The 26570-nt window shown below is 37.0% G+C and overlaps 2 protein-coding genes across 22 annotated transcripts in view; both read left to right on the forward strand.

The window, feature by feature from the left end:
- Positions 1 to 2915, forward strand: part of LOC129757385 (protein phosphatase 1 regulatory subunit 12A) — a 211625-nt gene extending 208710 nt beyond the window's left edge. For all 14 annotated transcript variants that reach the window (XR_008739689.1, XR_008739677.1, XR_008739680.1 and 11 more), the window contains one exon: positions 1714 to 2915. Coding sequence is in view for 1 of the 14 variants with exons in the window: in XM_055754594.1 (XP_055610569.1) it covers positions 1714 to 1800 (87 nt within the window). In the remaining 13 variants the exon portion in view is untranslated. The remainder of the gene's footprint in view (positions 1 to 1713) is intronic.
- A 6828-nt stretch (positions 2916 to 9743) lies between these two features.
- LOC129757090 (arginine-glutamic acid dipeptide repeats protein) overlaps positions 9744 to 26570 on the forward strand; it is a 123467-nt gene continuing 106640 nt past the window's right edge. For 5 of the 8 annotated variants that reach the window (XM_055754211.1, XM_055754212.1, XM_055754214.1 and 2 more), the window contains exons 1-2: positions 9744 to 10357; positions 17229 to 18178. The gene's annotated coding sequence lies outside the window, so the exon portion shown is untranslated. The remainder of the gene's footprint in view (positions 10358 to 17228; positions 18179 to 26570) is intronic. The other 3 variants (XM_055754216.1, XM_055754218.1, XM_055754213.1) reach the window with 1 other exon arrangement.

The raw sequence follows: 26570 nt of genomic DNA on the forward strand, positions 1-26570 counted from the left end.
TTGAGGCCCACAAAAAAAAAAGACTCGTTGTGATCTAAATTACCTCAAATCTCTGTACCTGTACCTTAAAATTTCTCAACGCAGGAACCGGGTAATGTGAGGTAAGCTATGATTGATTCGGAGTCAGGGCCTCGAGGAGATTCATAGTTACATGAGCACTCGCTTTGACAGACACTCGACTCCAGACTCCAGAAGCCAAACCTTCAGAGCGTATCGATTATCTGGAAACCAACAGTTTCACTTGGATTTTCTCGATTTAGCGTAACGACACAACAGGAGAAGATGAACCAACAACTTTGTCCAAAAAACTTCTCGGGAACCCGTGTACGGTTCAATGTGAACCCATAGTTGAAGGTTGAGGTCTACAAAACGCACTCAATACTGTCCCTTGTAGGTAGTACTCGAGCTGTGTATGAGAGGCTCCATTGCCTTAAGGTTTTCATTTGAAGATGATTGTTTTCTAATCAACTTATTCAACGGGCAATTCACCTGATCTGGAGATAAGTTATTTGCAGAAGCCATCTTTCGGAAACACTATTAAATATAAAAAATACCTCAGGAACTCCAGAAACCAGTAAATTTTGCATTCGCCTATCTTTCTTGTTTATCTTATAGATTTTTGGATTTCGGGAAACTTATTTTAAATTCTGATCTGATTTGAAAAATCCTTAGATCATAAAAACACTCGACGCGATTTCCTGCTATGATGAGAATTAAGTTAATTAGTAAAGTAGTAATCATTGAAAATGTGTTGCTGATCTAAAATCAATGGCTTAAGGCCATTTTCAAGCTCAAATTCTAAAAACCAACTTCAAATCACTAAAACTTGTTGGAAGCAAAAAAAACCGATCCAAGTAAGTAGGGAGATGTTAACCGTTTCAACCATAGAATGCCTGCTTCAAAAGAAGCGTGTTGCGTTCATATGAATGGATCAGTGACAAAAACTATAGGCCCAATGTTTTCTTCAGATGACAGATAAACTTGTGTTATTATATCTGAAGAAATTAAGGAAAAAGGAAAAAAAAAATTTAGATTTCAAATTCGGAAAAAAATATTGATCAAAAATAAGATTCAACTTTAAGCTGGTTATATTTGTATTAAATCATTGATCATAAAATCTTTATTAAAATTTTTGTATGTTTTTATCATTTTTCAATTGTAAATATTTAGTTAGTGCAATAATTTTAACATTTTTTTGGATTTATTTTTCAAATCCGATTTTTATACATGCTTGAAATTTCTGAATGTCTTTTTTCGTAATTTTATCTAAATTAAATTTTTAAATATTGTTCATTCATACTAAAATATTTTCACTTTTTACTTCCATCTATAAAACTTTTCAATGAATCACCTAATCATCAGCCGTGCCTGCCATCGTTCGTTCGTTCATTCGTTTCTTCCTGTTGGTTTACAGCTAGCCTCATCATCTTTGTATCGATATGTGATGTTTGTGTGTGTTTGTTTTTGTTGTGATTCGAAAATCGGACTCTTCTCGCGTGAGGGAGAGAAAACATCTAACTTTTTTTGGCTTGTTTCTTCAACAAAATATTAATGGTGCTTATGAATTTTCGTCGTGTTGCTCTTTTTAAGAAAAAAAATATTGAAAAATGATCCTGTTTACAGATTTATTAATCCGTTTTTTTTCTTTCTTTTTTTATTTTTTCAACAATTCGAAAAAATCCGGAACTATATCACACACACCCCAATCAACAGCAACTGGAAGCCCTCAAGACCGAAAACCAGCGCCTCAAGGATGAGAATGGAGCCCTGATCCGGGTCATCAGTAAACTCAGTAGATAGAAGATAGAAAAATTGCCAGGTTCGAAACCAAAATGCTCGATCGACGGCGTCGGTGAAAAACGTGGCAAATCCTAGTATGGAGCAAAAGAAAAAGGTGGTGGATCACCTCTAACCATCTGAAGAAGGCAGGCAAGCACTTAGGCAGCAGATTGTCGTTGTCGTCCTTCCGAGAGAGAAAAAAAACGATAGGAAATAAATTATTCTGAGGGCGGAAGTAACAATTGGCCAATGATGAACCACATTGGCGAGTGTCGAAAATCGAGACGGAAAACTGATTTTTTTTACAACATTAGACTAGCGATCAACAACAAAAATGTATAGGTATTTGATGATAAAGAAAAATCACAAATGTAATGATGAGAGAAGAAAAAACTATTATCACTAGACCGAGGAAAAGCGTAATCGTAAAAAAACAGCAACAAAATTAGAAATTTGAATACAATACAGAAATCAAAAGAAAAAAAACAAGAGAAAATTATAGATAAAAACTACTTTTATTGCAAACAAATCGATCAGAGTTAAACAAAAAAACACACGAAGTTAAACTATTTATAAAAAAGTGAATTTAAGAGAAAGGATAGAAAAAAAGCAAACTACCGAAAATGATTTCATTTTGTATTCGCCGTGTAATTTTTTCTCCTAAACACACACACACCCATAGCGATTAGTATTTATGAAAGTAAAAACAGCAAAAGTATAAGCTACTGTCTTGTCATTATTATTGTCATCGTCATCTCCTATTGTTTCCGTTTTGTATGTGTACAGTGAGAAAAACCACGCATTTTTTTTTCGTTTCGTTTCGTTTTGTTTTTGATTTTTATTTCTACATCATTTAGCATTGATAATTTGAGGGATAAACGAAGAAGAGACAGAAGAAAATGAAAATCATATAATATTAGCTGTGACAAAGAAGAACAATACAACCAATAATTGTACTGGAACCCAGTGGACGACGGAAATCGTTAATTTGTTAGTTTTTGGCCTGAATGTGTCTATAAGTACTACGTGTAAATTGTATCCTTCCATTTGTTTTCTCTTTTTTTTTCTTTTAATTAGTATTAATCTGTGTTAGTAATGAGAGTAGAAATAAAAGTGAAATTTTCTTTAGATTAAAAGCTGAGGGTTTGTTTTTAATTTTTTAATTATGATGACAGTTCTATTAGAAAAATTTTTTGTCATTCACGAAATAAAAAAATGACAAAAATAAAAAAATGACAAAAATTATTAAATCGACGAAAATGACAAAAATGGTAAAAATGGCAACAATGACAAAAAGACAAAAAAAAAAATATAGAATGACAAAAAATACCAAAAAAAAAAAATTTTTAATAAAATTGACAACAATCATTACAATTACTTAATTGACAAAATTGACAAAAATGACAAAAATTAAAACAATGACAAAAAATACAAAAATGAAAAAAAACAAAAAATTAAACATCTACAAAAATGGAAACAATGGAAAAAAGAATAAAATGACAAGAATGACAAAAAAGAGAAAAATGACAAAAATTACCGAAATGACAAAATAAACTAAAGTTCATTAAAATGAATAAAATGACAAAAATGATTAGAATTACTAAATTGACAAAAAAGACAACAATAAAAAAAATTAAAAATTTACTAAAACTACAAAACTACTAAATCGACGAATATGGTAAAATTGACAAAAATAACAAAATTTGAAAAAATTACAAAAATTACACAAATTACAACAATTACAAAAAATTTTAAAAATTACAAAAAAAAAACAAAAATTAAAATTTTACAAAAATTATGAAAATGACACAAAAGTCAAAAATGACAAAATATCAAAAATGACAAAAAATACCAAAACAACAAATTGACAAAAATAACATATATAACAAAAATGATAAAAATGACAAAAATGACAAAAATAACAAAAATAACAATATAACAAAAATGACAAAAATGACAAAAATGGCAAAAATGACTAAAATAACAAAAATTACAAAAATGACAAAAATAACAAAAATGACAAAAATGACAAAAATGTTAAAAATGACAAAAATGACAAAAATGACAAAAATGACAAAAATGACAAAAATGACAAAAATGACAAAAATGACAAAATGACAAAAATGTTAAAAATGTTAAAAATGACAAAAATAACAAAAATGACAAAAATGACAAAAATGACAAAAATGATAAAAATGACAAAAATGACAAAAATGACAAAAATAACAAAAATGACAAAAATGACAAAAATGACAAAAATGACAAAAATAACAAAAATTGACAAAAATGATAAAAATTACAAAAATGACAAAAATGACAAAAATGACAAAAATGACAAAAATGACAAAAATGACAAAAATGACAAAAATGACAAAAATGACAAAAATGACAAAAATGACAAAAATGACAAAAATAACAAAAATAACAAAAATGACCAAAATGACAAAAGATACAAAAATAAAAAAAATGACAAAAAAGACAAAAATAACTAAAATAACAAAAATTTCCAAAATTTCCAAAATTACAAAAGTGACAAAAGTTATATAAATGGCAAAAATTACAAAAATTTCAAAAACTACAAAAATTACAAAAATGGCAAAATTACAAAAATGGCAAAAATGACAAAAATGACAAAAATGACAAAAATTACAAAAATTACAAAAATTACAGAAATTACAAAAATGACAAAAATTACAAAAATTACAAAAATGACAAAAATAACAAAAATGACGAAAATGGCAAAAATCACAAGAAACACCAAAATAACCAAAATTACAAGATTAACAAAAGATTACAAAAATTACAAAAATTACAAAAAATGGCAAAAATTACAAAAATTACAAAAATTACAAAAATTACAAAAATTACAAAAATTACAAAAATTACAAAAATTACTAGTATTACTAAAATTACTAATATTACAAAAATTACAAAAATAACAAAAAATGACAAAAATGACAAAAATGACAAAAATGACAAAAATGACAAAAATGACAAAAATGACAAAAATGACAAAAATGACAAAAATGACAAAAATGACAAAAATGACAAAAATGACAAAAATGACAAAAATGACAAAAATGACAAAAATGACAAAAATGACAAAAATGACAAAAATGACAAAAATGTCAAAAATGATAAAAATGACAAAAATGACAAAAATGACAAAAATGACAAAAATGACAAAAATGACAAAAATGACAAAAATGACAAAAATGACAAAAATGACAAAAATGACAAAAATGACAAAAATGACAAAAATGACAAAAATGACAAAAATGACAAAAATGACAAAAATGACAAAAATGACAAAAATGACAAAAATGACAAAAATGACATAAAATGACAAAAAATGACAAAAATGACAAAAATTACAAAAATGACAAAAGTGACATAAATGACAAAAATGACAAAAATGACAAAAATGACAAAAATGACAAAAATGACAAAAATGACAAAAATGACAAAAATGACAAAAATGACAAAAATGACAAAAATGACAAAAATGACAAAAATGACAAAAATGACAAAAATGACAAAAATGATAAAAATGACAAAAATGACAAAAATGACAAAAATGACAAAAATGATAAAAATGATAAAAATGACAAAAATGACAAAAATGACAAAAATGACAAAAATGACAAAAATGACAAAAATGACAAAAACGACAAAAATGACAAAAATGACATAAAATGACAAAAAATGACAAAAATGACAAAAATGACAAAAGTGACATAAATCACAAAAATGACAAAAATGACAAAAATGTCAAAAATGACAAAAATGACAAAAATGACAAAAATGACAAAAATGACAAAAATGACAAAAATGACAAAAATGACAAAAATGACAAAAATGACAAAAATGACATAAAATGACAAAAAATGACAAAAATGACAAAAATGACAAAAATGACAAAAATGGCAAAAATGACTAAAATAACAAAAATTACAAAAATGACAAAAATAACAAAAATGACAAAAATGACAAAAATGTTAAAAATGACAAAAATGACAAAAATGACAAAAATGACAAAAATGACAATAATGACAAAAATGACAAAAATGACAAAAATGACAAAAATGACAAAAATGACAAAAATGGAAAAAATGACAAAAATGACAAAAATGACAAAAATGACAAAAATGACAAAAATGACAAAAATGACAAAAATGACAAAAATGACAAAAATGACATAAAATGACAAAAAATGACAAAAATGACAAAAATGACAAAAATGACAAAAGTGACATAAATGACAAAAATGACAAAAATGACAAAAATGACAAAAATGACAAAAATGACAAAAATGACAAAAATGACAAAAATGACAAAAATGACAAAAATGACAAAAATGACAAAAATGACAAAAATGATAAAAATGACAAAAATGACAAAAATGACAAAAATGACAAAAATGACAAAAATGACAAAAATGACGAAAATGACGAAAATGACAAAAATTACAAAAATTACAAAAATTACAAAAATTACAAAAATTACAAAAATAACAAAAGTGACAAAAATGACAAAAATTACAAAAATTACAAAAATAACTAAAATGACAAAAATGACAAAATTGTCAAAAATTTCAAAAATGACAAAAATGACTAAAATGACAAAAATGATAAAAATGATAAAAATGGCAAAAAAACAAAAATGACAAAAAAAATTGTAAATAATATTATTTTTGTCATTTAAGTCAATTTTGTTATTTTTGTCATGTTTGCCTTTTTATCATTTATTTCTGTAATTTTGTCATTTTTGTTGTTTTTCGTGATTCAAATTCCCTACTCGAACATTCTACTGTCCACCAGATGTCACTATTACTTTTTTTTGCAAATGGTCAGCTATCCAAATTGTAGCGACATCTAGTAGTTTGTAGGGGAACGCTTATCGTATGTTGTATTCGTATACACTCAACATTATGTTCCAGTAATACTTTCGAGAAAAATTAAACAGTTTCTTAACACTTTTCTCGCTACTTTCCTATTTTTTTCGTTTAGAATTGCACTTTTCAAAACGAAATGATTATTAACGTTTAAACAACGTATACAACTTTAAATTCAAAAATTTGAAATTTGACATATTTGGTATCAAGATGGGGATTTGATTTTGACGGTTTACTTTATACTTTTTATTTTTATTACAGAAAGGAAATATGTCAGTAGTACCAACACGTGAAAAGTGTCCATGCACAATAATAGCTTCGTTCAACCGTAGGTAAAAATCGGTTTCAACCATGCAGCCAATTTCCGAACCGACATTTTGGTACCACACTGACGTTTTGGTACCAGAATGCCATTGAAATCGAATGGGAACTGACATTTTTGTTCTAAATTTTGGTTCCAAAAAGTCAGTAAGGTCCATTTGTTTGCCCCTTGGTTTCAACCTTGAGCTGGACAACAGAAAAAAAGAAAAAAAAATCGCTCAGATAATGTCAAATTGTTCTGAATAAATGACCAATCAGTGAGTATAGGTAACAAATTTTGTTTCTCGAAAACAAAACCTTTGTCAAAACTTTTTTCAAGTCTTAAAGAAAGTTTTTAATTAAACAGGTTGGCGAAATTTCATCAAACTGAGCATGCCTCATACGTAAAATAATAGTTTTGTAGATTTTGTTTGGTTTGGGCATAAAGTTTTATCTTAAACGATTGCAACTCTTTTCGAAAACTGCTCAGTTTTTTGTCGAAAAGAAAAAAAATGCTGCAGTGAATTTCTATTTGCCTAACCCAGGTTTCAACATCATGGTTTCTGTCAACTGGTAGTTGTTCAATGAGCCAATGTTTTAGTCGAAACCTAGGTCAGGCAAATAGAAATTTCGCTGCAGTATTTTGCAACATTTTTTACTTTTCGACAGAAAAATGAGCACTTTTTGAAAAAAATTGTAATTGTTTATAATAATAATTCAAGCCGAAACCAAATAAAATCAACAAAGCTATTTTTTCATAGATGAGGCATTCTCAGTTTGGTGAAACTTGCAAACTTATTCAATGCAAAACTCTCTCAAAGACTTAAAAAAAGTTTTAGAATGATCATTCTAAGAGCAAACGCACCAATACGAGAGTATACGCGGCCCGATTTTGCTCATTTCAGTGGACCGATTTTGGTATACACACTCTTTCGCGCACCGGGTGGAAGCATATTATTTTTAAATTGTGCATTGCACTGAGAAAACTTTAACAGAAAATATTAAATTAAATTTACTGATCGAATAAATTTTCGGAGTCGATAGTTTTTTCGCTTCAATTTCGGTTATTATCATTTTTATTAATTATTAATTATTATTATGCATAGCGATTGTTGGAGGTTATTCGACGGGTTAACTGCTATCCGTTATGTGACGCCAAAGTCGACATGCTGGTTGAAGATGCCATACAGCAGCAACAGGGCCACGCAGTTTCGAGCGACCAGCAACCGGGTCAGGTTGCGGATGCAGCTAGAACTTCTGTGCAGTGTCAGCCGGAATCATCCGAAATTCAGCGGAACTTGCGCGAAATATGCCAGCTGCTGTGGAGTTCCACGATCAAACAGGAGGTTTTCCGCCGCTGGTCCAAGACTTTGGCTTCAGTGAGTCGGAACCGTTTTCCCTGGTGCAGCGCAGCGAGAAGGAGGATTGTATGCGTCATTGCCCCGGTTCAAACTTATCTGCTAAAGATGCTGCTCATGGCCCCGGTCAGACAGTGAAGTTTTTTTTTCTATTTGCTGCCTATACTTTTCCAACCTGTACGGAGGGTAGAAAAAAATTTAAAAAAAATAAATTTTCGCTAAATAAACAGTTTTTTCACTTACCTGCATTGCTTACGTTGTTGTTACTCGATGCTGGTCAATTGCAAGTTCTGCACTGTTCAAAATTATGCTAATTCCGACGACCCACTCGGCTGCGAAGAACAAACCCTGGGCCACCGATTCCGAGGGCCTAAATTTTCACCTCTTTCGACCCAGCACAGAATACTTCCAAAATGGCTCTATATAATTTTCGACACATTTCCGATCCCCCCGCGAACAAAATTCCGTCCGCACGTTCGAACGAATCAAAAGAAGAGCCACAATTGCTTAATTAATCAACAAATTGTTTACCAAAATTACAAAATTTTAATAAACATCGTTTGTTGAACTTAGCCTTCAATGGTAGATTTTTTTCAGTGCATGTTTGCTCTCGCCCCTTTCTAGTGAGCAAATTTGGTGATTTTGTCGGTCCCGACGGCAATGGCCCTATTTTGCTCACCCACATACTAACCCCCGGTGCGGTTTGAAAGTGATCAAACGCGTGAGCATTTTCACTATACTCGCGATTGCTGCGGATGCCCTAATGCAACAAAATTTGATACCTGCTCACTGGTCGGTGATTCAATCAGATCAATTTGACATTTGAGCGCTTTTTTTGTTTTTATTTTCTTCTGTTTTCCACTCCTGGGTCGAAACTAGTCAGGCCATTGCTCAATAAAACAACAATAAACAGGACGATTCATTTCGACCTGATAGAAATCTGTCGAAGTTATCAGAAACCAGTAGAAATCAATTTCTACCTACGATTGAACGAAGCTATTGTTTAGTTTTTAATTTTTTTCATAGGCCCCTCGCTTCTATTTTGGTTGTTGTCTCGGATAAAGTTATGCAGTGCCACTTTTTCAAATGGTGGCCAAAACGAGAAACCACTCTATTTGCTATCGCCATTTCATTCGCTCCACTAACCGGAAAGCGGGCTGTTTTGCTTGCTATTTCCCTCTAACTAACGTCAGCATAGGAAGAAGACGCGCCACCAGCTCAGATGTGTGAGTAGAAGTGGATATGTAAACATACGCATACCACTGCCGAATTTTGTGCGGTTTTTAAATTTAGCTCTGTGCGCTAGAAAAAGAAGAAGCGCTCATTCGTTCCCTTTCTCTCTTCCGATGGACCGCAGATCCCGTGTCGGAATACGCGCAGCCCCAAGGAAAGAGCAAGAAGCAGAGCAAAGCAGAGGAAAAATTTTCAAAATGGCCAACTTTTGCGGAGCCGTGATCCGAACGCGAGTGCTTGTCGCGCGTATTGTTGCGTAAAAACGGTTCGATTTTAATCCGGAAAACGGTTCCGGACCTGGTGCCGAGTGTCGCGAACCCGATCGACTTCCGGAGGAACAGCGTGACGCGAGTGCGGGGACGCTACGAGCACCGGAAGCTACCGCGGTCAGGAAAATCAGCGTTTTTCCTTCGTTTTTTCAGTTTTTTTTCTTGTGGTCCACTCTTCTTGTCCTCTCTGTCCTTGTCCATCTTTCATCCGTGATGTGTGAATGGAGTGTATGGGGTGAAAAGAAAAAATAAAAAGAGGCAGACCGAGCCGTGCCAAGAGATCAAAGGAAGCGCTGGAGTAGTGAGAATTTCGTTTGTAAATCCAAAAACGGCACAGGAAAAAGATGTCAGTGTTGTGTCCGGGAAAATTAGCAGTTCCGGTCAACGTTCTATGAGATGAGATTTTCATGAGCCGGAAGCAGCCAGGAAACGATCGATTAGCTGGAATCGCCCTCCCTCGGTGATTTAGTTGATCCGGAAAGCAAGCAGTGTTTGGGGCTCGCGGGGAATCGATAGTGGGCAAGGTAAGATGTTGTTCCCTCAACCATAATCCAGGCAGGCAGGAATGTGGATTATGCTCTTTTGTGACGACGAAGCGGTTCAGAATTTGCGACATCGAAGTGGGTGAAGGAGTGGGTTTCCTTTCGATTGACCTCTAAACTTCGGGGAAGTATCATTTCGTGACGATTTCCTGTGTTGGTGGCGCAGTACCCCAGTTAAGGTTTTCTTCGGTCCCAAGAAGAAAAAAAATATTGATGAAAATTTATTGACAGACGCTGTCAAAATACACACGGGGGAAAAACAAGAAGACCACAACTCTGAGCCAGTCAACCAGCAAGTCGAGTGTACAAAGGAAAAGTTTGTTACTGGATTATTTGCAAATCCTCCCGTGTGCGGTGTCCCTTTTTTGCTGGCTGAAAAATCTAGAGGTGTATTTAAAATTCTGGATCTGTAGTTGTGTATGCGTGCTCGGGGAAACGGGCCAGTTTATGTACCCCTTTTGCATGAGCGCGCTGCTGCTGCCGCTAGGGTGGTTGTCAAATCGTTCGATTTGACATGGCAAATGGTCCCTCAAAGGTGCTAATCCTGCACAGCTTTGATCAAATTTGTAATGTTATTCCACTGAATGACGAACGTTTTAAGAGGACGTAGGAGGATCCTATCGCATTGCGTGATACATACTGGTACCAATTTCAAACAACACCCCATAAGAAAGTACACGGATGATCACTCAATTTTGTATGTTTTTTGAGTAATGAAGGTCTTTTGTATCTACAGGATGTTCTCCTAAATATCAAATACTTTTTTGCTATAGGAAATTTAAGTCAAATAAACAATGTTTAAAATTTACTAAATCAAAGAGTTGAACTGATCATAATTGGTCAGAACACCTAATAAACTGTAATGATATAACATGAATATAATGATTAAAAGTCTAAAAAAAATTATGTAAGAAGAAAAATTTTAACATTGGAGAAGTCTTATCGACAAAGGATTATTCGTAGTAGGTATTCGATTATAAACTACGAAACATTAGACCGATCGAATTCTAAAATTCAATAGTCCTTGTCAATGGAAAACACTTGAAAAGTTAGGAGAATCTGAGCTCAGAAGCTTGATAAGGTGAGACCTAAAGCCTCGTCCACCCTCGGCTACTGCGATTTCGGTTGATGAGACTTGCTTATGTTTACATTTCGGCTTTTGAAAGTCTCCCATACTTGTCGGAAGACTGGAGACATGCATCTCTTCGTCTAGTTCAAAATAAAAACATAAACAAGTATTAGCAACCGAAATCGCGGTTCAAGTTGCCGAGTGTGGGTCAGGCTTGAGACATAAGAACAGAGACATGAAACATGAGACTACAGAACTAAGACCAAGACCTGAAAACTGACATAAGGCATGAGACTAAGATTTGAAACCTGAGATTTGAAAACTGTTACATAACACCTGAGACATGAGCCATGAAAAATGGAACTTTAGACCTATAACATGAGTTTAAAACCTTGACATGATGATGACTTTAAACATTAGATATGCTACATGAGATTTGAGACATGAGACAAAAATGAGACCTAAATCTTGAGACATTGAGAAACTCGAGATCTCAAACCTGGGACAGAAGACATGAAATTATAAAAATGGGGCTTTAAACATGAGACGTGGGATGTGAAAAGTGAGACTCGAAAATTGTGGCATAAAAAGTTAGACGTACGACGTCAGGGCGTCATTTCTCATGTCTCGCTTCTGACGTCTCACTTCTCACCTTTAATTCCTCAAGTCTCATTGCTCACTTGTCAAGTAAGTTTTCTCCCTTTCCTTTTTCACCTCTCTGTACCGTTTCTTACTTCTCACATGTCATGCCAAAATTCTCACTTCTCTGTTCTCGTTTCCTGTATCATGTTTCCAGCCGCAGGTCTCGCTCACTTGTCATTTCCATGTTTGAGTTCTAATTGGCAGATTTCAGCTCTCATGTCTCATTTCGGTAGTAGTAGGTCAATACACCTATGTTAGTACTTAGATTTGAGGTCAACATGCTTTTAACGAGCCGTTAAATGCTACCCCTGAGCTGTAGACAATAACAGTGCTTTTTCAGTTCTAGATCTTCGTATTCAAGGCGTTCTTCGATACTCCACAGTAAGGTTCAGATCAAGATCCAATGAAACCTCTACCTTATAGTAGGTGTAATGCTTCTATATTTTACCTATAAATTTCACCGTCACCATGGTAAAGGTGTTAGTACTTGTGTACTCTTCAAGGACCTTAGGCTGACAACTTACTGCTCCCGATTTATTAAACTGTTATGGAAACTGAGACAAGAAATAGCCGAATTGGAACTTTGGCAACGATTTTTAGCATGAAAACACGGACTAGAATTGGAACTTGGAATGTTTTGACCCTTGCCCTGCCAGATAAGCTGGCTCAACTTGCTAGAGAAGCTAGCCTTCCCAAGCTAGAGATATTGGGACTGAGCGAAGTCCGTTGGTCTAACGCTGGAGAATACTAGTGACAGTCCGGGTAAGTACTGCTTTACTGTGGCATACGAGGAGAACCGGCTACTTGGGAACGAGGAGTTGGTTTCCTATTAAGCCCTCAGGCTCATGCAATCCTCATAAGATGAGAACCAACAAACGAAAGAATAATCATAGCCAGTTTCAGAACACGTGTTAGAAACCTTACAATGGTTCAGTGTTATGCGTCAACTGACGTTGCCGATTTGCAGGAGAAAGAGCAGTTTTACAGTCAACTGAACAGCGTGGTAGAGAAAATTCCGAAGGGTGACATTCAAATCCACTTGCTCCGACTTCAACGCAAAGATTGGCTCCAACAGTCTAGGACAGAGAAGCGAAAACAGAGAGTTGTTTGTAGAATTTTGTGGCAACAACAACATGGTGATCGGTGGATCGCTCTTCCCCCATCGATCGGCTTATAAGGTATCCCGAGATGGCCGAAAAGAAAATCAAATTGACCACATCTGCATCAGCCGAAAATGGAGAAGGAGCCTTCTTGATATCCGCAACAAACGAAGCGCAGGCATTACATCTGACCATAATTTCGTCTTTGGCGAGATACGACTGAGAGTCGTGTCCAGCGGCGAGAGGAGAATGTCGGATATCGATACGACGTCCGCCGGTTGGAGAATGCAGTAGTGAAAAGGACATACGTTGAACAGCTTGAATCTCGAGCCTCAGTACTGCCGACAGACGGAACAATCAAATAACAGTGGTGTAGAATCAAGAATGCCTTTCACGACGAGCCATGGTACTCTCGGTAAAGTCTGTGGAAGAAAAAGTGAATGGATATCGGATGAAACCTGGAGGATGATCGATGATCGGAGAAAGGCGAAAGTCGGAATTGAGCAGGCGTGTACCGGGTCAACCAAAGCAGCCGCCCACTTACGATATGCTGAGCTGGAAAAGGCAGTTAAACGAGCTTGTAGACGAGACAAGAGAGCCTGGACAAACTCCCTAGCCGAAGAGGGAGAAAGCGCCGCCGCCATTGGAGATATCCGATTACTTTATGACATTTCTCGCCGCCTTAGTGGTGCAAGGACTAATGCAAGAACGCTGCTAAAAGACCGAGTAGGTCAGCTGTTGACAGGTCGAACAGATCAGCTCAAGCGTTGGACTGAGCATTTTGAACAACTCGATGGCGATGGCCAACAGAACCCGCAGGTCGAAGCGCCAACAGTAAGTCGCATTAATGGCGTCAACTCGGAATTGACCTCGCTGGCCGAAATAGAGCCGGCAATCAAAGACATGGAGTCCAACAAAGCGCCTGGAAACAATCGCATCACTGCTGAGATGCTCAAAGCCGACCCTGCGTCAGCACAAATGTTTCACCGTCTTTTCGCTGACATTTGGGATACTGCAACATTCCCAGCCGACTGGATGCAGGGTATCCTATTAAAAGTCTCGAAGAAAGAAGACCTGACCGAATGCGGTAACTGGCGTGGCATAACTTTGATCTGTACAACTCTCAAAGTACTCTGCAAATTGATCCTGAACAGGATCCAGGAGAAAATCAGCGCTAGACTCCGACGGCAACAAGCTGGATTCCGATCCGGACGATCATGTGTGGACCACATCACAACGCTACGAATAATACTGGAAAAAATCAACGAATTACAGGACTTTCTTCTGCTGGTGTTCGTTGATTCCGAAAAGGCATTTGACCGACTGAACCACGGAAACAACTGGGCGACTCTTAGACGACGAGGAGTCCCACAGAAACTAGTCCGTCTCATCGAAGCACAGTACGAGGCATTTTCGTGCAAGGTTCTGACGACGGTGTCTTGTCTGATCCAATCCCGGTAACTGCTGGAGTGAGACAAAGATGTATCTTATCACCGCTACTCTTTCTTATCGTAATGGATGAGATCTTGACTGAATCGATTGACTGTAGACCGAACCGAGGGTTGCCGTGGAATCCTTCAACGATGGAGCAACTGAACGACCTTGACCTGGCAGACGATATTGTTTCGCTCGCCCAAAGACAACAAGACATGCAGCGCAAACTCGAGGACCTCACCGAAAGCTCCAAGGCAGCATGTCTGAAAATCAATGTCGGAAAGACCAAGTCGATGGAAATCAACACAGTAAATCATTCCCGATTTCGTGATAACTGGACAACAGGTTGAGAAAGTGGAGTGCTTCCAGTATCTTGGTAGCCAGATAACGCTTGATGGTGGTACCAAGAAAGCCATCGAAACCCGAATCAGAGAGGCCCGATTTGCGTTTGCGAGCCTCCGGAACATCTGACGGTCACGCCAGATCTCTGTACGAACGAAAATCAAAATCTTCAACCCAACCGTCAAATCCGTATCGTTGTACGGGTGCGAAACTTGGTGCACATATGAAGTGACGACGTGAAAACTTCAAGTTGTTGTGAACCGCTGCCTGCGGAACACCATCCTTGGTGGCCTGGCAACTGGATCTCAAATGTGGAACTACATCGCCAGTGTCATCAAAAGGCACTAGAAATCGAGATTCGGGAACGTAAGTGGAGATGGATTGGGCACACGCTGCGAAGAGATGAAAACGAGATTTGTAGAGAAGATTGACTGGACTGGAATCCTGAAGGGCATCGTAGAATAGGCAGGCCCAGAAGCTCGTGGCAAGTCTATTCAATGAAAATTGATCAAAATAGATCGAAACAAGTAGAAATGGATTGACAGTTGATCATCTGTATTTTTTCAATTGACTTCGATCGATTTCTATCAGGTCGAAAGCTGGATCGGTTTTGACTTCTTTCGAACGATTTCAACTTGCTTCATTGAACAACGATCTGGCTAGTTTCGACCAAAACATTGGCTCATTGAACAACTACCTGTTGACATAATGACATAAACCAGTAGAAACCAACATCTACCTACGATTGAACGAAGCTATCATCAAATTTAGAACTATGCAATTTTTTAGTATAAGTAAATTCGCTTATCAAAACATAATTAAAGATGAAAAGAAATAAATTTGTTCAAACCATGTTTCTGAACTTTGTTTCTATTGCAAAAAATTATCTCAACATACACAACAACTTTGTCATAAATGCCGAAATTAATTCTAACTGTATCTTTACTCTTGTGGTCACGCTTTCTGTCGCCCTCTGGCTTCAGAAGAATCCGTTTGGCCATACAGCTTACAAACAGGCAACATAAACTAGACCTCGTGGTTACATCCAATTTAACACCTCATTAAGCTGCACTAGAGTGCAGCTTAGCATAACACTATCATAATTTGAGCCGGCTGATTCCTTTCGTTCGTTCATTCGTTCGTCACTTCTTCTTCTCGGCTCGCTCGCCATTACAATTTAGTAGTTTGGGTGGGAGCGAGATCAGAAAGTAACAGATAGGGTCGGTCACTGCTCAGTAACTGAACTGCTGCACCATCTGCATGCTTTGCTTGCTTGATGATTGGTATATAGGAATACCAAATGCACTGCCATTCGCATTTCGGATGCAGAAAATTAGTGTAAAGTATTGCGCTTCATCTTCCCACACGAACGTCTCCGGTCGTGCGAAGTCGTTGCTGCTGCTCACATCAAGGCAATCACACTTGGCCGTTGCCAGTGCCACCCACCTACCCAATCCATCAACCCAACTTGCAAACCGACTTGCAATGCACAATAATTTCCATACACACATGGTTATTAACTTTATCGTTCGGAAAATTACGGTTATCAATACTAACAATCGAATCAACGGAAAGGGCCACAAAAAAAAATCGTTTAGCAGCGTCTTGGGAGCCTTTAGTTTTTCTTGAATAAAATTTATGCCTTTAGATTTTACTTGATGTTCCAATTCAAGGTTATATTTTGTTATTTTAAATGCCTCTATTCTATAGAGTTTTATTCATCGTTAAACCTTTTGATTTTATTGAATTTAGATTTGTTAAAATTTCGATTGGCCTGGAGTTTTACCCTAGCGCAACAAGTCCAACATATTTAGCACTCACTGGATGGTATCCATGTTAGTTTCCTCGGCCTTCAGAACTATCTTATCCATTCGAGACTAATCGTTAGTGCCGAAATTCGTGAAAAAATACCAGATGAGTTTGATAAAACCTCTACAATGTAATTTTTTTTTTGTTTTTATTTCTCTGTAGAACATAAATAAATTTAATTTTAAGAGCATAAGTGTCACCTTCCTATCGTGACCAAATTATGAAACAGATAATAACGAGAATAATTTAAATACCATCTGCAAACATAAAAAGGATAAGCAACTGCGAATTGAAACGAATAAGCTTCACAAAATTTATGAACCCTGTTCCGATTCATCTTCGCCACCAGAGCAGATCAGAATAGATCATCATATCTTACACCCTACCAAGTGGATTAAGTTGTATCGGTTGTACCACTTTAAATAAACCATTTCCCTTTTTCTTTTCTATTTCGCAGGATCGTAATCATCAGCTGCGTGAAAAAGTTAGCTAAAGTGTGACGTGTGAGTTTTTCAATTTCCTCGCTTCTTTAAGCAAAACCCGGGTGTTAAACCAGTGAAGACCACAGCAACGTCAACAATCATCAAAAACAAACACCACTCGTCAATTGACCAACTTGTTGTTCGTTGGGTCCCGGTATCGTGACAAGGTTGTCATTCCGTTTGAAGTTGATCCGAATATGAATAAAACAATTTGAAACCCTCAAGGGGTCGGAAAACAACAGCTTTGACAAGCGAGCGAGTAACCAACCCATGAAGGGAAACAAACGCATCAGGGAAATGCCCTAGAGGAAATTAAGTGAGGAGCCTAAGACGGGAATATATTCCGGAACAGCTTAAGAAGCAGCAAGTTGAGTGAAATAACATTAAACTGAGATTGTTGTAAGTAGTGCATACCGACTGGAGGGAACCATTTAGGGTCGGAAATTGTTGGTTTGTGTCCAGCGAATTCTCCGAGGTAATAATACATTAGCAATTTTCTGGGTGTGTAACTTCGGAGTGTTAGCTCCCATGTGCGATAAAGGGTCCCCAAATGTGCCGGGGAGGTCAGGTAGCAATTAGTACAAACAAAACAAACGGCAGCTGAAGAAATACGGGGGCTAAATGTGCTGCTATCGGTAAATTGGCAAATCTAGCAAAAGGTAAAATAAACACCGAGAAACAACGGAAGAAAAGTAATCGCAACTTTGTGCAACAACTGCAGCAGCAAAGGTAGAGAATAATAGTAATCGTCTCAGCGCTGCAGAGTTACAGCGTTCCATCCCAGAGGGGCGTGCTGTGATGTTTTTGTGAGCAACCATCGGCCTCTCTCGGTGTAGTTTAAGTGGAAAAAGTGATAAATTAGTTGAAGCTGGGGCAGCAATAAAGCGACTAATAAAGATTACCCTGGAGGCGAACTTCGTCGGAGGTAGGTAGAAAAAAAATGTGATTAAAATGAAAAATCTTGCGAAATGTGACGAACATAAAGCGCAGCACCACACTTGCAAGACTCTTTTTTTTAAGTAGCCGGGTTTTAACGACTGGTGGAGCTTTCTCGAAGAAGGGGTACCTACCGCAGCTCGCTTCGCATGCATGTCGATGGTGGATGTCTGTCGCGATTCCATCAATCATCAATCAATTTGTAATTTGCTGCAAAACTGCATGCATACTGCAGCAGCAAGACATACAAACACACAGCTAACCTCAACGACCTCGAACAAAGAAGGAGGGTGGAAGGTGTATTAGCAGCCAGAAACGGCTAGTTTGTTGCCGATGCCTTCAGGCAGTTTCCGCTCTATCGCCTCTGCTCGTTAGGAGTAGCTCAAGCGAACCAGATGATGTTCAATGGGTTTTTCTTCCTTCCGAAGAACAGCTTTTAGAGGAAACCAAATCTGTTTTACGGCTTTCTTTGGCTTTGGACATGATTGTCAAGAAACATGTCACCTAATCTGTAGTGTAGTAAGCAAACAAATTCTAATTTGTTGAAAGCATTGAAACGAAGTTTTTCTACGCGGGTTGAAAGACCTACTCAAAGCTTTTGATGTTCTGAAATAATCAATCTATCAAACGGCGTTGTGCTACCCACCAAATGAAACACTGAAGCAAACAAATTGACATTGGAGCACTCAGCAAAAGCAGAGCGTTTTCTCAAAAGTGTTTACTAAACAACAACATTTCTCAACACATTAACAGAGTAGAAGTGGTATGAAAATTTTTACAAACTATCATCAGACCGGGCTAGGAAATAAACAGCTCTTTCACTTCACATTTACAAAGCAGACAGAGGGCGAGGCAATCAATAAATCAAACGATAAACAAATATGGCAAATACTGTTGAAATCAGCAAAACCCATTGGAGCACGTGCTTGAAGAAACATAAACAATATCTGGACATCATGGTACTGGAAGCATGTTTTTGTGTAGGGTGGACTTGCAGCTACTCTCTTTCTAAATAAAATTGCTCAAACCTCGAATTGTCCAAATGTCAACGGCAGAATTGTAAAAAGCAACTGGTTAAGCCAATAATCCCGGCAATTAAGGCAAACTTATCAGCTTTGTCTAACCGACAAAAACACATATCGACAATCGATATCTCCGTTCCGATAAGAGACAACGATGATAATCGCAGTCAACTCTTGAACAGCCCTGCTCCATTCTCTAGTAGTAAGGTACCTAATGCCAATATTTTTGCTGATTAGAGCCTCCAGGGGCAAGGTGTCCAGCAACATGATGTAAATCGAATCGGAACACACTTCGAGGTGTGCTCATAAATCAGACGTTATCTTATCATCGCCTCTTTTTTATATTATTTGTCGGCTCTTCCCGCCGTCTTCCCCGTTTTCCCGTTGTGTGCTGTTCGGTGAAGTTATCAAATTACTGCTTTTAGCACTCATATCAGGTTGCTCGGGCGATATGGTGTCGCTATAAATATTCTTGATTTTTTTTTTTGATAGGGTAATTTAAGCCAAAGCAAATAGAGTGGTATTACTAGATGTTAACCTAATGTAATGCTTGTTGACTGAGCTTTTTCACTGAATTAAAAGTTTGATAGTAATTTGTGAAGGATTTTTTTTATTCAGAATTTGAGGTTTTTTTTCTCATGAACAAGCTTAGTTCTAAAATTACCCGTATTAATTCATTGGTCCACAATAAGATTTAAATTTACAAAGCCACATATTAACCAAATCCTGTTTACCGAGTTGCACCACGTTCTGGTGCCAGCACGCGCTCATCTGCATATTCAATTTGGCTTCGAAAAATCTCTTCCAATGAAGAAAAAACATTCCTCCAATGAGCGTATAAGTTACCTAGCCGATTGTGGAAAACTCAATTATTTCACCTGAAGTGATTTGTGTCCACCCGTTGCAAGTGATAGGTGGACTACATTATCGTTCCTTCATGACGATGATGGCCCCCAACCACCCAAAGCAGCACCCTGAATGGTATGGTACCTAGATGGGGAAAATTTACATACACCCGTCCATTCTCGGTCCTTCTGTCCGTGTTCTATTTTCTCCGGGTCTCATTCCGGAAAGGGCGCCTAATTGCCAATTTACCAATTCAATTCAATTCAATTCGTCATATGGACCGTGCGGCTACCAAGGGAAAGCTGGAAGGGGGTCTTTCTCTAATCGCGTTATAGCTAATGAAAGCATATAGTCTACCCTTCCTCACAATCCCTGGATCCTGACTTTCCCCCCATTACCCTATCGTATAGTCTGTATAGTTGCTAACAATTGAAACGAGCTAAATGACATTTCACGTAGATAACCTTATCGCCCCACCGTTAGGCTGGAAACTAGGGAAACGCGCGCCGCGCATATTTCACGCGTGCATATCAACACATGAAATTGGAGGGATCCCGTCAACCTCCATTGCCCTCCTTCCATCCCATTTCGGTAGCATGAAAGATGATGATCATCATCAATACTCGACCCGACTCGGTAGCTGTAGCTAATGATGAACAGAGCAGAGAGGGCACGTGTATAAATTATACAAATAGGTACGTGGTAAAACATACTTAGCTACACATCGGGTTGGTGTAGTAGCTACTAGCATCGTTGATGCGAGGATGGATTGAGCAATGAATTAGCTGTACAGGTTTTTTTTCTGTTAATGTTGTTGCTGGAAGTTGTCTGTTGGCGCCCTCATCCGTTGTTATCATTGACAAGGTGTCAAAATTGTTCCAAAAATATTCAACACGATTAATATTTCTATTTGGTAAAAGTAATAAGGTTAATTGACTACGATCATGGATTCTACAGGAAACCGATTCCATTTGGCCAAGGTGTGTCGCTCACCGTGCCGATGAGCCTGGAAGGCTGGCGGGTCGTAAAATTACGTCAGTCTCTAACGGTAGCCTATGGGGCACCAGGACACAACCCTTAGTATCCCAGTCGGTAATGGCTGGCATCGCTAACCTTGTGCAATATGTGAAAGGGAAGTCCAACATCCACAAGGAAATACGCGAAAAGCTATCCAGGGTGATGCTGCTTTTCATCGCAGCCATTAAAGCTGTGGAGAAACGTCTGGCAGGATCCGAGGTCTAAACTAAAGAGCGCGTGCCGGTAGAGACCCTTTTGAGGGCGGACACCATGCGCCCGAAGGAGAGCAATGCCTTCGCCCAAACAGAGGACGGACTTGTGTTTGCCGGTAACGGTGATCCAGGTGATCTTAAACCTGGGGACCCAAAGAAAAGAGTCCAGGATCCGTCTGTCTGGCAGGACCCTATGGCCAGCGCGAAAAAGAGGGAAGAAGGCTCTACAGGGAAAGCAGGCGAGCCTACAAGCAGGAATACCGGGCAGCAGACGGTATCGCGCATAAACGGGAGGCCTAGGGATGCGGAGACGAAAAAAGCCAAACCCCGACCCCGACGAGGCAAACGTCGCGTCAGGGACAGGAGAGAGTCAATCGTCGTCAAGGCACCCGAAGGCACATACGTAGATATCTTAAGACAGATGCGTACAGACAAGAACCTCGCCGATCTCGGCGATAACGTCCGGAGAATCCGTCGAACCCGCAACGGTGAGATGATCCTGGAACTTAAGCATGGCGCGGGAAACTCCAGTGGAACCTCCACGGTTAAAGCGGCCGAAGTTCTTGGTAACAAGGCCAAGGTACGTGCCCTATGTGAAGAAGTGACCATCCGCATTAAAAACCTGGACGCGGTCACAACAGAGTATGAACTGCAGGTGGCACTGGTCGAGCAGTGTAAAATCCGCTCAGACCAGATGTTAGTTCGTTTAGGAATGGCCCCCCTATATCTGGAACGCATGTCGGGGTTGGTGAAGCTTCCGGTTGCATCAGCAAACGCAGCATTTAAGGATGGGCGGCTAAAAGGTGGAATTGCTATATCTGTCAGATATCCAACCCCCAGCAACCGGACATGTGCTTCAAGTGCACGGAGTTCGGCCATAAGTCGTTCGACTGCACCGGGCAAGACAGGCGTGGCATATGCTGGCGTTGTAGCAAAACCGGCCACAAGTCGGGCAACTGAAAAAAGCCTGAAAATGCCTTGTCTGCGCTATAAGAAGATGCATGGTACCATTCCAGGCGCCAAGAGCATAGAGATCGTCCAACTCAACCTCAACCACTGCTAAACAGCACACCAGCTGTTGCGACAGATGACAGTTGAAAACAAGTTCGTGCTAGTGGCAGACCGATATCGTACACATTTCAACCTTTTTATTCCAAAAAATTTGAAATATATCAAGACTATATTTTTTAGTAATTTTTGTTTGAATTAATCACCAAATAACTGAGATATTTCATCTTTACACGAAAACTTTACTTTGTACACATTTGTCGATTATTTGTCATTTTTTACCAAAACCAAAAATGTCTTCTTCCTAACTTTACCTTTTTTTTCTCAAAAAAAAAAAACAATCCTGAATCGTAGTAATTATCAAGTTTAAAGCTATCAGTAAAAAGTTTATTGTAATTTAGGAACTTGTTTTCCACAATTGAATTATATCAAACAAGCGATCACCTTTCCTGGGACATATCCTGCACAAATTTTATGTTTTATTTCCCAATTTACCTTCAGTTTGGGGAAGCTCCATTGTCGATTACCAAAAACGTAAAATTCGCTCAGTGTTGGGTAGCTCAGCACAACTGGAAAGTACAGGAGAGCTTGGAAGTAATCCGTTAGCATTTCGAATTACTTGGTTGCGAATGGGGCCTAGACTGATATAAGTTTTCCCAAAGCACGGCTGGTAATTTCTATACCGTACAGAGATTTTTTTTAACTACGCTATTGCCAACAGTCAAAATTGTGTCGCGATTCGACACAGAATGTTTTTTACTTATCATTGCAATTGGACGTTAACGCGGCTACGAATTTCTTTGCAGTGTGTCACAAAATTTATCCGTCTATCGAAAAAGATCGCTAAAATTTTAGGCTCTTTTCTATATGGTATTGGCACCCAATCCAATAATACTTTGAGCTTCCAAGGTATATTGTTTTTAAGGCAGAAGTGGCTCCTGAGACACTTCTCTGGAGCCATTGTGAATCCCATAGATTTGGACCATTTTGATATTCTTTCCTGTTGTTCACTTTAATACTACGACCCGTAACAGCTACTAAAAGATCATCTGCATAAACTAAAACGTGTACCCCTTTATTTATATTATTTAAGATAGAGTCGCGATCAAAGATAAAGTAACTGCAAGTACAGAACCTTGTGCCAACTCATTGGAAGAAGTGTGGAGCTTCAAATAAAAATAGAATGATTTCTTGTGCCCTAATCTTTTTATATGTCAATTTTGATTCCATTTCTTAGATAAGTTCTCGAGTTATGCAAAGAATTGTATAATCGCTCCCTATATCCGCAATGATGCAAGATTGGAGGGGTTTCAAATAATCATGTTTGGTTCTATTTGCTTGATTAGTTCTCAAATTATGCCAGAAATTGTAAAGGAGTTTTTTTTCTCTTTTCTATCTTCCCATTGGAACGAGAGAGTAGTACCACTGATCAAACTGACATGACTTTTAGATAAAAAAAATCCTATCATTTTCTGTCTAATTTTGACACCTATCGTCGGTATTGCGAATCTTAAAACATTTGACAAAAATTCCATGTTGGAAAAAATTACCTATTAAGTACGATTGTATCGTTGAAACTGGCTGTTTTTCCTTAAAAGTTGGTTTACACTTTCCAACTGGGATAACATTTCATCAAAAGCAATCGATGCGCACTCTAAAATCGATGAGACGCACTGCTAGAAAAATTATCCAAAAATCTAAATCGAGTGTCCAGTCAATATGGTCAATATTAACTATTTTTCCAATAGAAGAAGGGAGGGGTCTCTAATAATCATTGACATAATTCTCGTACTCAAATACCATCCCATGCCAAATTAAGTTTCATTTACTTAAACACTTTTCGAGTAATATAGAAAAATGTACAGTAACTCCCCTCCCTCTTCTTATATCCCCAATGGAAAGAGAGAGGGATACCAAAGATTCAGGAAAATATTTTTATCGTACCCTAATATTATCCCATGCCAATTTTGGTTCCATTTGCTCGATTTGTTCTTCAGTTATACAAACAAATGTATTGAAGCACCCGTCTTCTTCTTCTTATTCCCTCATTGGGATGAAGAAGGAGTCATAAATAATCATTAGAACGTTTCTCGTACCCAAATACCCTCCCATGTAAAATTTGGTTCCATTTGCTAAGTTAGATTTTAAGTTATGTAAAAAAGAGGACCTTTCTCCCTTTCTATCTCCCTACTAGTAAAAGGGTAGTGTCTCTAATAATACTAGTTTACAAAATTTAAAAAATAATCGGGAATTTTATTAACCGACCAAAATTTTTAATGTGAAATCGAGCGCTGAATCCGAAAATGAAATTCAAAAAAATCTCAGTAGAACAGTTTTTGAGCTATATGCTCCAAATATGAAATTTTGGAAGAATAAAAAAAGTACTTCAAATTAGATTCAAATATCTCGGATTGCGTAGCAGTAATTTGAAATCTCTTTTTTGCATATTAGAGGTGAATAAATTTGCTATGGATCATCTGAACTTCATGTTTACGTAAGATCAAGAGTATTGTTTATATTAGTGACTTTATGATAGAAAAGATTATAAAAAACGTATTTTTTAGAGAAAATTTTGTTTCAGCGATAGTTTTGGACTTGATGGTAACATTTAAAAAATGTTTCTCTATTGGCCTTAAATTTAAATTCAAAACAAAGATTTCAAGTGGTTATTTACCAAAATCGATTGAAAATTGGAGAAGTTATGGTTACTTTACCATAACAGTAATTTTCGCATTTTTTAATAATTTAACGAATCGCAGTGTACTAATCATAGTATAAGAAGGATTAAACATGGTAAATCTCACTCGCTCCAAGTCAAAATTGATCCTTAGCTTACCCGGAGGTCACATGCCAAATTTCAGATAGATCTGACCATGGGGAGCGGTTGCTGGAGCTTCAAACGAGAATAGAATTGAAATGTTTTGCTCGGGAGGAACAAAAAAAAACGGTTTTTTCACAAATAACTTTTTTCTTCACAAGCCAATCGCTTTTTATGTACAATTATCTAAAAGTCTAAATTGAGAAAAAATTTTCACTCGAAGACTGCAACCCGATTGGACTTGAAACAAAAAAAATTATTGTAGTTCAAAAATTGGATTTTGGATGCAAATTGTCGTCTAACAAGCAATGAGTACTTTTTACGCATTGCGTTTATGCGAGAATTTCCGGCCAAAGTACAATCTTTGAACCGCAATAACTTTTTATTTTAAGTTTAATCGGGTTGCAGTCTTCGAGTGAAATTTTTGTATAAACTAAGACTTTTGGAAAATTGTTCATAAAAAGCGATCGACTAGTGAAGAAAACTGTTATTTGTGAAAAACCAGTATTTTTTGTTCCTCTCGAGCAAAATACTTTGAAAACTATTGCTGAAATAAAATTTTCTCTAAAAAAATACGTTCTTTATAATTTTTTCTATCATAAAGTCACTTATATAAACAATACTTTTGATCATACGTAAACATGAAGTTCAGATGATCGATAGCAAATTTATTCACCCCTTATAGGCAAAAAAGAGATTTCAAATTAATATTACACAGTACGAGATATTTGATTTTAAGTTCAAGTTCCTTTTTATTTTTCCAAAATTTTATATTTGTAGCATAACTCAAAAACTGTTCTACTGAGAGTTTTTTGAATTTCATTTCCGGAGTCAGCGCCCGATTTCACATTAAAAATGATATTCAGTTTACTTAGTTCAAAAATGCTGTGGCAAGTTCACTGGTGTTGGGAAAAAGTTGTGGAAATTTTGTCACTTTTTGCACATTTTGAAAAATTTGCGTTGAAGTTTTTTAACAACACGTGATGTAGTTTCGCATGCTGTGATGCAAAAAAGCAATATTTCTATCATATACGGCTGAAAAAGAAACAGTGCTGTAAAAAATACAACTCCCAAAGATCTTGAGAACATTTTTGCATGGTAAAATTTTTAAAGTGTCAAAATTTCTACCATTTTTTCCCAACACCAGTAAACTTGCTCTAAATATATATTTTTCGTATTCAAATACCCTTGCATGCTAAGTTTGGTACCATTTGCTTGATCGGTTCTCGAGTTATGCAAACAATTGTCTTCTGTTTGAGAGACCCCCTCCCCCCTTCCTGTTAAGGGGAGTCTATAGGGAGCAGACAGACAGTCAGAAATCTATTTTTATACATATAGATATTCCATTCCAAATTAAATCAAGTGGAATCTCCTGAAATGTATACCTACAAAATCATCCCAGAATTTTTTTTTTTGCACGTATCCGGGCCGAGCAATTCCAGATTTTTTTTTCAAAAA

This window comes from Uranotaenia lowii, chromosome 3, assembly GCF_029784155.1.
Source record: "Uranotaenia lowii strain MFRU-FL chromosome 3, ASM2978415v1, whole genome shotgun sequence".
Classification (NCBI taxonomy): Eukaryota; Metazoa; Arthropoda; class Insecta; order Diptera; family Culicidae; genus Uranotaenia; species Uranotaenia lowii.